Source organism: Kogia breviceps, chromosome 15 (assembly GCF_026419965.1).
Source record: "Kogia breviceps isolate mKogBre1 chromosome 15, mKogBre1 haplotype 1, whole genome shotgun sequence".
NCBI lineage: Eukaryota > Metazoa > Chordata > Mammalia > Artiodactyla > Physeteridae > Kogia > Kogia breviceps.
In genome coordinates, this window is record NC_081324.1 from 85,671,452 (window position 1) to 85,683,578 (window position 12,127).

The window sequence follows — 12,127 nt, forward strand, 5'->3', positions numbered from 1 at the left end:
TGAAAGGGCAAGAGGAGAAGCCAGTGTCACCAGAACTCAGGGCTGGAGCCTTGGAGGAGGGATACTCTTCTTCTAAGAGCTGTAATCTTGGAGTGGTGGGATTACTGTCAGAATCTTGTCACCAGATTAAAGAAGCAGGAAAGAAATACCCGGATATGTCTCTCCTCCTGCTGTCTGTGGTCTGGTTGCTGCTTCCCATGGGCCAAACCCAGTTGGAAGGCAGAAGATAAAGGTCAACTTTCTAAGGTTCAGAAAGGCTGTTACACTTCATGGTACAGCAGAACCTAACACAACATTGTAAAGCAATTATACTCCAATAAAAAAAGAAGTATGTCATAGTTGCAATGTAATAGAGTACATCTGGATCGGTAAATGCTAAATAATCAGGATTAAAGATCTGACATACAAAAAAAAAAAAAAAAAAAAAAAAAAAAAAAAAAAAAAGGCCAGAAAATAGATCTTGTTGAGAATGTTTGGGAAAGGGAGACTGAGTTTTCCACAGGGTGTTTCCCACTTGCGGGCAGGGAGGCTGGTTCTGAAAAGCTTCTGAGTCACTTCTGTCTGCTTTCTGGTATTTGCTGGTTGAGAATCCCCGCCATTATTCAACTTCTCTGAGGTCCTGAATACTGGAGATCCTCAGCCCAGCGTTGCTCAGTTATGAGTGTGAAATGCCTTATGTACTAAAAAGGGCTGTGTCTGTTCTAAGAAGATCTCACCACCCTCACACAGATGGTTTTCCCCTGGGTTCAAGTCAAACAGACTCAGAAATTAGCAAGTCACTCCCAGGGCTGATTGTACATTGCTTATCTCTTAAATGTGGTTTAATGAGTCGATTTAACTTTAACTGAAAATGCATTAAAATGTATTTGCTCTAAGTAAATATTTAAATGAATATAACACACACTAGGGAAGGAAGAGGCTTGTTTAATCCGGTAGGTCTTCTCTCCAGGAGTAATCTTGGTTTTCCCCTTATAGGCTGATTTTTCTATTAACCACAGCATCTCCTGCCCTGGGGGAGCCACACTGAAATTAACCAGGCCCCACCCACATAGAGAGCATCTGGGTTTTCGATACAGAACTTTGTCGGAATTGGTTGCCTTCCAAGCGGTCCTTCTGTCGTCACACAACTACATCTGTGTCTGGATGATATGAAATATTAAACCAGGTATGCATTTCCCCCACATTCCTTTGTACTTCTGTTTACAGCCAGGCAGCTGGGACATTTCTGGCTTATTGCTCAAATGACAACAGTTAGGGAAGAGATGCAAATAAAAGGCAAACAAGTCTACGGCCAACTTTTGAGATTCATCACAGAAACTTTAAACTCAAGACAGAGCCAATGCTCTCCAGACAGCACAGAGTCAGAGGACGGGGAGAGGGGTGGGCGTTGAGTGAGAAGAATCTTGTTCTCCTGAATTTCAGATTTTAGGTTCTGATCTAAGCAGTAGGGAAAGAAGAAAATGTGACTTGTCAGAATGAGTTTCTCTTGTTCACCTGGAATAAACAATCCACATGCCTGGGGGACGGTGAGAGAGAGTCTGAGAGAAAAGCAAGCAAGATTGGGAGGTGTTCTAAGCTGATGGCGGTTGGGTGATGCATCCCCTAAGTAGTTTGGGAGTCTGGAGACCGAAGCAGCCTGTTACCCGTCCTGTTTGTTCTCCAGTCCCACGTGGAGTCCCTCATGCCTCCTTGGTACTGAAGGGTAGTAACGGCCACATGTGGGTCTCTGGCAGAGGGGCCTGGTGTCACCCTCCAGCTCTCTTGTTTCCCACCCAAAAGAAGGCACTAAATCCCGTCTTGTGTGGCTGACATTTGCCCACACGCATTAGCAAGAGCCAGAAAAGAAGCCTGGGTCTCCTCGCTGGGCCTGGGTCCAGCACCATGGGCGAGGGGTGGTCGTCCTTCCCAGTTATCAGGCAAGGAACACTGAAAGTAGAGGATTCACGCAGACAGATTCGCGGTTGCCAAGGGGGAAGGGGTTGGGGGAGGGATTGAGTGGGAGGTTGAGGTTCGCGGATGTGAGCTTTTATATAGAGAATGGATAAACAACCAGGTCCCGCTATATAGCACAGAGAACTATCTTCAGTATCCTACAATACACAATAATGGAAAAGAATATAAAAAAATGTATATCACTGAATCACTTTGCTGTACGGTGGTAATTAGCACAGCATTGTAAATCGACTATATTTCAGTTAAAAAAATTAAAATAGTAAAAAAGTAGAGGATTCCATCCTCTTTGACATCTACTCAAAATGGAAATTCTCTGTTATAAGAGTTTACCTGACTACGCAGCATGTACTAGAATAACACATCATATATTTTTTCTTCTTTTATGAAAATTGCACAAAATAAACTTTATCAGAAAACGCGGAGCCATACAGCAAAAAGCAGACATGTCACGTGTATTCGACATCATAAATATCAATGTTAAAAAATCTAGAGGAATGCTTGATTTGTATATCATTATACCAAATTGTATTTCAAAATCATTGTCACGTAAGGAAGCTCTCAAGGAGTGTACTCAACAAAATATGTGTAAGAACAGTATTACCAAGGTGTGTCAGGCCATTACTTAACGAAATTACATTCATTTCCTGAAATTTTGTGGTATTTGTGGCATTGATCAACTTTTAAAAATATTTACCCTGTTGTGATTTAGGTTCTCTCCCTAAGTAAATATGCACATCCATTCCTGATTTTTATTTGTAATTTTAATTTTTTTTCTTAGAGATGGTCCCTAAAATTGTATACTCTCAAGACTTAAATGAGAAAGTCAATGGGATTAAAGTAGATTCCATTTCTTTTTTTAAGATTCTATTTTCTATACATCTTGGTCTTTAGATTCATATTTGTACCCCTCCTTTCCCAAAGTGTGGTCCTCTCCATAATCAAAGGAGCCTTACAGTTTCACTTGCAGAATTTGGAGATCACTTCAAATGAGACCACACTCTGCAAAGTCTGGCTGCTGTATATGAATCTGTTTACTTCTTACCTCCTGGTAATCAGAGCCACAGAGTTGAGATTAGCTAGAGGGACATCCACAGTATGTGAGAAATTGGCCTTTTCTGGTGTGTGTTAGGCTGCAGTGATTTGTGGGTTATTTGTTCCTCTGTATATGCTTTGCCTTTGCTGACTGCTGCACTCCCTAAACTCACTTAACCACATAAAGTAAACATAACTAACCTTTGCAGCTACTTAGATTCAAGCAATTACTCAGCTATTATATAGAATAATAAGTTTGCTGTGAAATAATTAGGATGTGCAGAAATAAATGTTATTAATAGAGCCGTGTTACCTATAATAGTGTAATGAACTAATTGCAGAGTTTAGAAGCCTCGTTTGTTTTGAAGTAGTTAAGGTGACGATTTTTAACGATGTCACTGCCCTGGTATAGTCTAGAGATGAAGCAATTTCTACCTCTGGCGTGGGTGCATCTTGGCCAATGTGCTTCTCTCCATTCTAACTCTATTTTCTAAAATGCCTGTCAGGGCATTTTAAAAAATAAATAGCCTCCATCCTTATGGAGAACAGATTTACATACCTAAAATTTCAGCAAGGCACATACATAAACATCACAAAACTCAACAAAGTTCCTTTCAAGCTTTTGTCAAGCACAGCCACATTTTTATTATAGCGCTTAAATCAAAGGTTTGCGTGGCTTATTTTAGCCTTGGGTTTCCAAGCAGTTGACATTAACAGTGGTGGTAGAATCAGCGTCTGTATTTTCACATACTAGATTATTTTTCTTTTTAAAGTCAAATATTCAAAACTGCATCAGTGAACATACAAACTTTCTGAAAAGGCCACTTAATTATCACCCTCACTGATTTGAGAGTCCTCCTTTATGGCACCAAGACTGTTTCCTTTGTGTGGCCAGTGAGGGTTCTTGAAAGAGCTGTGCCTTGTTCATCAATTGCTATTCAGAACCAAATCTTTAGTGTCTGGTGATTTTTGCCTTTCTGAAGAGTTTCCTGTCATTGTACAAGATTATCTCGCTGTTAAAATGGGATCACCTAAGCATGCTAATCTTCCAAAGTGACGTGCGCCTGAAAGAAGGCCAATGAGTGACTTTCTTTATGTGTCAATTAGCAAGTGCCAGCTTCTCAGCTGAGAAAGATGGGGAATCCAACATGGTCCTTATTCATCCAGAGAACAGCGACTTTGTGACTTTTACGTGCCAGGAACTACGGGACAAGGGTCCTTGCAGAAGGCTACTCAGGAAAGAGGAATTTTAAAGCTAAGCTTTTGCATTTATTTAATGTTTCCATTTTTCTCCTTTGGAATTTGAAGGACCGAGGGGAAGCCTGAGGGGAGAGACAGCGCGATGACGTGTGTTTCTTGCTTTGATCCAGAGAAAGGGAATTTAGAGAGATGAGACTCTCAGGCATACAAGCATGGGAAGCCTTATCATCTCGAGGTCATAGGTGATTGTTTTCCTTTCCTACTTTGCTGTTTTTCTTAAATCTTCAGGAATAAAGATGTTTTACCTCTGTCAACTACAAATTGGCGCTCACCATTGGCGCTTGCCATCGACCTCTACAAGGATTAAATCATGTGCTCTGCAGCCGCTGACTTTCAGCAGCCCCTGAAAGGAGTTCAGGGTGGAGAGCAGGAAGGAGGCCCTCTGTGCTCTGGGAAAAACTGGCAGAACAGGTCTTCAGATGGTAGATATTATCAGGAGCCAGTTTTATGAGCCCAGCTCTTGTGTCTGCTCGTATCTAGAAAAGCACTAAAGTCCTTCACGGTGACGACTGCTCCTTGTGACTAGCAGAAACCTTCTGCAAAAAATACGTGCTCAGCTGCACGTACACCCCCTTCACCAAATTCACATATATTCTGACCTTCTCCCCGCCTCCTTGGAACAGGTCCTCGGAGCTCCCTGAAACGCTGTCTCCCGGGCTACAGTCCTCATTTTGCCCCAGATAAAACTTAACTCGCAGCTCTCACGTTGTGCATTATTTTTAAGTCGTCACATCCAAGGTTAAGAAAAAAAGAAAAACAAAATCCCATCTGTATCCTGTGGGATGTTTCACCTATAACAATAGAACAACTCAAGCAGTAGTGATTAAGCCATAGACCAAGAAATATTTCCTTTGCAGAGAGAGCAGAGGGTGGTGGTTTTGTGACTGTTCAGCCTCTCCTTGATGTCCCTTGGCCTGTTTCCTTCCTTTCTTGCTGTCATACTTTCCCACTTGGCTTTTCATCCTCACGCTGTCGCCTCACGGTAACAAGATGCTGGGAGCAGGTCCACCCGTAACTTCTGACACTTGTGTCTGCCGGAGAAGGAAACCTGAAGACAAAGCGTGGCCGCAGTTTTATCAGGTAGGGGCTGGGTCTCGGCCACTTCCTGCTGTCTCTTCTCAGGTCACGTGACCACTGCAAGGAAGGCCAAGAAAATGTCCAGCAAAGCCACCCGGAGAGCCAGGACGAACCGCAGCCAATCGGAATGCACCCCCCGAGGCTGGGCGCGCCGTTGCTCAGAGAGAGTTACAAAGGGAGATAATGGATATGGGTTATGACCCATATGACCCAGGGTCAGCTCCGCCTTCACCCTCCCTTCATCCAGAGACCTGAGAAAACCACCAGTCCCTGAGTCCAGCCCGGGGCTCTGTCTTATGTATGTGCTGCATCCACATGGCACATGACGCCTTTTTTTTTTTTTTTTTTTTGCGGTACGTGGGCCTCTCACTGTCGTGGCCTCTCCCGTTGCAGAGCACAGGCTCTGGACGCGCAGGCTCAGCGGCCACGGCTCACGGGCCCAGCCGCTCCGCGGCACGTGGGATCTTCCCGGACCGGGGCGCGAACCCACGTCCCCTGCATCGGCAGGCGGACTCTCAACCACTGCGCCACCGGGGAAGCCCGCACGTGAAGGCTTTGGTCTTTGAGTCCGTTGGCTCAGCTTTGCCACTCCACACCAATGCTCCCGTCCCCATCACAGTGGCTTGGATAGACGGGCCATCAGCTGGGACGCCTGGCGCCTGCTGAACTCTCTGTTATGTCTCTGCCACCTGAATACCTGTGGGTGGACCTTGGAGGTTTAGACAAGTGTCACCCTCCTCCCCGCCCCCCGTTATGGCCTTTGCATTCTTTGGTAAAAGACAGCAATTCCCCCTGGGTAGGCATGGGGAACCTTCCCCAGGGGAAATGAGAAATTATGTCTCTTACCCACGACGTCCACCAGGAAATGCCCTGCTTTCCGAGAACTCAGGGAGAGAGAAACAGCATTCCCAGCCCCTTCCTGAAGATGACCCATTGCCTTTTCAAGTCTTCTCTGTTGAAAGCAAAAGCACTTCTTACTGGGATCTGGAGGAAGAAATCCCGCAGGAATACCCTAACATACTTCGGGGGTGGAGATGGAAGAGGTTTGATTCCTCGTGGAAGAAATGGGCAGAAACAGCATTCTGGATACAGTGAGAGGATGGATAAAGCTGCCTCCTGTGCCAGATCTGGGTTCTAAAGAGGAGAATAAGGTAAAAACCGTGTCAGGTCAAAATAACTCCGTAAGCCCAGCAGAACCAGGGTTACTGCTAAAGTGCAAATAGATCATTACTGTAATTGTTAAGGGATTATGTTGTGTAAAAAAATGCAGGTCTTTTCAACATCAAAAATGCACTCAGTGCAAAAAGTGCCTCCTTTCGTGATACCCACTTCTGCTGCCTTTCAGTGGACACATCTACAGAAACTCATGGCCCCGGGAACGTGGGTGCATGCAGAAATGTGGCAACCCAGCTATCCTGGCACCAAACGCTGTCTGTGTGTGTGCTAATCGGTTAGAAATAATATCCCCAAACTGGGGAAATTCACAAACCTGAGACCCCTCTGCAGTTCAGACTCCAAATTTATTTATTTTTTAAATAAAAAGAGCCACTTGTTCATGAAATGGATCGCATTTGGGAGAGTAGCTGTCTCGTGATGTGATAACTACAGCATAATAGCAATAATTATACTTCCTATTAACTGGCTTTCATTTGATTGTGGAACACAGACCTCTTAAGTCCAAAAAAGGCATGCCACCATTTAATAACATACAAGAAAATCTGAACCGTTCTGTAATTAAGTTTTCAGGGCAAAGATGAATTCAGTAAGTGACTAAATATTTCTTTTTGACAGAGGAGAATTTTTTTCTCGGCAAACAATTTGCGAAGAACTAGGAGGATTAAAAGACAGAGCTGGGCTTCCCTGGTGGCGCGGTGGTTGAGAGTCCGCCTGCCGATGCAGGGGACGCGGGTTCGTGCCCCGGTCCGGGAAGATCCCACGTGCCGCGCAGCGGCTGGGCCCGTGAGCCGTGGCCGCTGAGCCTGCACGTCCGGAGCCTGTGCTCCGCAGCGGGAGAAGCCACAGCAGTGAGAGGCCCGCGTACCGGAAAGAAAAAAAAAAAAAAAAAGACAGTAAATTTAATAACCCTGGCAGCAAACAGAGCAGTCGCATTTATTCAACCTGTTGAACAAATGTGATCTTAAGCGGTGCTCACAGAATGCATCTTGGGATAAAAAATAAATAAAGCCTCTCCTTTAGCCCCATATGATTTAAAGAAATTCCTGCTATAAATTAAAGCTTAGTCTATGTATTTGTTTTGACTCAAAATACAAGGTGACAGCCAACTTGACAGACGTGCAAGGGAACGGTGTTCGGTTTCCCCAGGTAACATAAAAGTGGTAATTAAGAAAAGTGACTACATTCTATAGGCAACGGTGTTCCCCCCAAAAGCCTTGCTCTGACAGAATATAACCAACAAAGCACAGTCATAAAATAGCCCCTTGCAAGAGCAGCTGTCTTTTTACGCCGCTGAAGCCCCTGCCATGCTCTGGAAAACCAAACGGAATGAGAATCACAAGAGCCTCCAGAATCGGAAGGACCAAGGAAATGTAACAAGCCAGTTTCTACTTCCCTTTTTCTCTGGGGACTCAAGTGCCTCGAGGACCCAGACCCACAATATAAGTAAAGGACCCCCCACTAAGTGATGAGTATGAAACCGAGTCCCCCTAAAACTGAGCTCCCCTGCGGAGCTGGCGATTAACCTCTCTACCCAAAATGTCCTTCCCTTTCTCATCCAACACTGTTCCCCTCCGGACTGCGGAGGGTCAGAGAAAAGAGGGGATGGAAATTGCACACAAGCCCCCGTGTCCCTGTGTTTAAAGTAAAAGCCTTTGCTTTAGTCTCCCAGGCCTCCCCTGAGTCTCAAAACACCGGCTCAAGAGTGAGTGATTAGGAAATGTGAAGATGAGAAAACAAAGAATGCCTGTTGGGCCTGGAAACTGGTAACCATTTAGACTACAACCCAGCCCTATAGTAGAGTCACTGAGCTCCCAGTTTCCTAAAAGATGGAGATAAAGGTCTAACACACATTCCTAAGTTGTTGTTGTTGTTTTTTAACCTCCACCAGCTGAAACCTTCTGACAGCAAGCACGGGGACCCCAGACCAGCTGAAGGCAGAAAATTGGTGATAAGCAAAGCTCCGCCTTAAGGCCAGCCCATCCGAGACCTGAGCACTGGCAGCCCCTCCCCCTCCCTCCACTGCCCTTAACACCTCTGTCTCCCAACCGGTGACTTGGAGATGGTCTTAGGACATTAGTCCACCATCTTCCTGGGTTGCTGGCCTCCTGGATAAAGCAACTTTCCCTTTTCTACCAACACTTGCCTCTCAAGCAGCCAGCATCTAAACTTGGGTTTAACCTGGCCTCACCAGGTTACAAGTTGATCAAGTAGGGTCCGTGCACCATCTAAAGGGGAGGGAGACTTGAGACCCAGTCCTCGGTCCCACTGTCATGTGAGAAGATGGACGCAGGGCACCAGATCCTATGATTTCAACAGAATCTAGAAACCTCGATTTTTTTTTTTTTTTTTTTTTTTTTTTTTTTACACTGTACGCGGGCCTTTCACTATTTGACAGTCCCTTTCCTTCAAGAAGCCTGGATCCCTTAGCTGGACCTTAACTTGTTAGGAGCTAATGGGAAATCTGAGGGTGAATTTGACCTACGATGGACTAACTTTTGACACCTAATAAAATCCGAGTTCATAGAGTCTGTGGATGTGAGAAGGGCATCATTTTCATCATCAAACACCTTTCCATGCATTCCCTAAATACAATTGCAGGTGAATGGGATTCAACTCAGCACATGCATCACCCAGAAATTGGGAGGAGGAGGTGGGGAAGGGCAACATCTCCTTGTTACATGTGGACCAGAAGAAAATCCTCAGTCAGTTTCCACGTAAAAGAGCTTCCATTTGGCTTTGCAGAAACAAGTCATAGCAAGCCTGTGATGGGGTCTGGAAATGTTCAAAATTGTCCTGCAGAAGCAGTCGTTTGGGGAAAATCCTAATTCTCTGAAGTCATTTATGCCACTTAAAGCCCCCAACATGCTTGCGGCTTCTTTGAAACACATGGATAATTTGCGTGATTTTAATTATAAAGGTACTTTTCAAATTTATTGCATTTTTAACGGATTTTTATTGTTTTTAATTGTAGAAGTCATACCCAGTTGATTCGTAGATCTATAAGGAGAAAGTCGCCCAAGGATCGTTGGGCCCAGAGCTCATACACTCGTTGGAAGTACGGTTAAGAATTTCTTACACGTTCTTCCAAATTTCACTCACTCTGCGGCCCACCGGCCATTTCTAAGAAAGCTCCCTTTCCCTAAATGTTTACAGTGTCATTTGATTTCTCATGTACAGCTCCATAGCTCACCCAAGTGGTACTTTTAAAGGGTGGATTAGGAAAAACAAAAAAAGACAAACAACTAGAAAAACGCCTCTCTCCAGAAAGTTTGCCACAGTCTTCCAGAATAGTGTCCTGAGTATTCTGAAAATCTAAGATCACTGTGAATATGAACTATGACCCGCCCCCAGAGTTGCTTGCAACCTGCACAACTGTACGTGGTGACCCTCGGCCAGAACATGTGATGCTCCCCTCCCTGCACCCACAGACACCCCTCCCCCACTCGCACGCCCCGTCTGCAAACGCCCGAGGGCCTCACTTCGCCATGGTCACTTCTGTGCAATTCTTCTGTCCAGCGTTTCCTTCTCTTTTCCCTGTGTCAATCCAGACACCAAACTGAGCCTGGTTTTCTGGTTCAATCATGACCCATCCTAACAAGGATCTCAGAGGTTTAGTTCAGTGGTTCCCAAACGGGGTAAATTCTGCACCCTTGTCCAGGGGATATCTGGCACTCCCTGGAGACATTTTTGGTTGTCGTGTCCTGGAGGGGGATGATGGTAGGTAGGTAGAGGCCAGGGAAGCTGTTAAACAGCCTGCAATGCACAGGGCAGCCTTCCCACAACAGAGAGTTGATGTCCGAGCCCAGACGTCAGTAGTGCCAAAGTGGGGCACGCTCTTATTTAGTCCCTTGATGGAGGGCATCCAGGGCTGTGGGAAAAAGGCCCGTCACTTTGCCTCCTGCCGACCCCTGGTTCCCACCCCACCTCTCTCCACCCTCGTATCTCTCTGCCCTCAGAGCGCTCCGTTGCCCTTGACCTCAGCACAAATGGGCTCTTTGCCAGAGCCCCCCACTGAGCACCGCCTGGCCCTCCCTGAATCTGTATAGCCGGTCACTTAGTAACCGGTCCCACAGAGACGTCCCCAGCCCAAGGGCACCTGCCAAGACATTCCCCTGGAAAAGGTCTCATGGAAGCCAACAAGGGAGCAGAAAACTTCCAGCTTTGCAAATACATATGGAAGTCATATTTTATTCAAATTTGAAACATGGTTTAACCAGTGTGTGATAGGAAATGCTAATTCAATAGGACTGTATTTGAATAATTGGAAATAATGGGTATCACACAAATTAGTAATCAATCTTCAAGAACCAAGCTATTTCACAGCCGATTGGCTGACTAGATTGTAAACTTAGCTAATGATACTGCTCCATTATGGTACCAACTGCGCCAGGAAAATAAAAACACCAGCAATTTTCAACTAATTCTCTCTGACATCAGGGCTTGGGATCTGAACCAGAGAAGGGAGACATTATGTGTGAGTCTTTTTAACAATATGATCTCAGTTTATCTTTATGCTACTCGGTGGTGTGGGTGTTTTGATGATCTTTATTTTACAGACCATTTAACCCAAATTCAGAGTCGTAAAAGCACAGTTTCTAAATCAGTTCGTATGATCTCATCTATATAAAATTAAATATTTTAAAATATATAAACATGTACAAGGAAAATATTTCACCTGAGAGGATCATTCCTGAAAACTACAACAAAAACCTACAATTCAGAACGTGAGTAAATCCAAAGTCATCCAGGAATGACGCTTTTTTTCTTTTTACTGGCTAAGTGGGCACCTCGCTGACACATTTAGCCTCGGGAGGGAGACAAGGAACCCCTTAGGCAAAGATGCGGAGATGAACGCAGAACCTCACCCCAGGCTGGCGTGTCCCTGGGAAGCCTACAGAATCCTACAGACTGCACGTCACACTGAAACCCTGTCCCGCCTGCGCAGACCCTCACTGAGGTGCTGTGGCAGTGAACCCTCCTCCCAAGTCACACCCACGAAAGGCAGCGCCACTCTCATGCCCTCCTTCATTATCTCTGCCCTTAAGCCCCACAAAGCCCCATATTCTCTTTCAACCCTTCCCTGTTTCTCCTGTGCGTTACATCCCTTCTTGATGAACTTTCTGTCCCGTGTGGATCTCACAAGCAATCCCCTTAATTATCCTCGTACAAAGACCATCCACGACCTGGTCCTCTCGTCTTTCCACTATGCTTACCCAGCCAGTTAAAAACTCCTGAGGACTTCAAACACCTACCTAGGCCGTACCCACGCCCAGGCTGTCAGGGGCTAGAGGAGAATCTCTCAAGATATTCTTGATGTCTCTATTAGTTCCTGGTCTCCAGCCCTGAGCTGACCCCCAAGGCCACTTAACTCCAGGCGTCTTCCTCACCAAGTCCCTTTCCCAATCTCTGAATCATTTCCCACACTCCCAGCTCTCAGGGAAACTCCTGCCTCGCAATTCTTTGAAGCAACAGAGACCATCGGGTGGGATGGCCCTTCATTGCCTGGCTCGCGCCTTGTCGGTATCTGCTATCACATTCGGGAAATTATCACCTTGTTGGTTTCAATGGACCAGGTCTCACCTCAACATCCTGTCTTCTCATTTATTCTTCATTCTTTCCGTTCTCATTT

General features: G+C 45.4%; 2 protein-coding genes and 1 long non-coding RNA gene across 3 annotated transcripts in view; 2 read left to right on the plus strand and 1 right to left on the minus strand.

Annotated features, from left to right (window-relative positions):
- The window catches only part of LOC136792738 (uncharacterized), an 87,752-nt gene extending 86,403 nt beyond the window's left edge, over window positions 1-1,349 (plus strand). The window contains exon 6 of the mRNA XM_067015693.1: window positions 976-1,349. Within this exon, the coding sequence (XP_066871794.1) occupies window positions 976-1,027 (52 nt within the window). The 3' untranslated portion in view covers window positions 1,028-1,349. The remainder of the gene's footprint in view (window positions 1-975) is intronic.
- The window catches only part of LOC136792680 (uncharacterized), a 506,767-nt gene that overhangs the window by 171,638 nt on the left and 323,002 nt on the right, over window positions 1-12,127 (minus strand). The window lies entirely within an intron of this gene.
- On the plus strand, window positions 5,110-7,237 carry LOC136792681 (uncharacterized). Its single transcript, XR_010836825.1, has 3 exons — window positions 5,110-5,325; window positions 6,185-6,473; window positions 7,114-7,237. It is a non-coding gene; the product is annotated as an uncharacterized lncRNA (long non-coding RNA).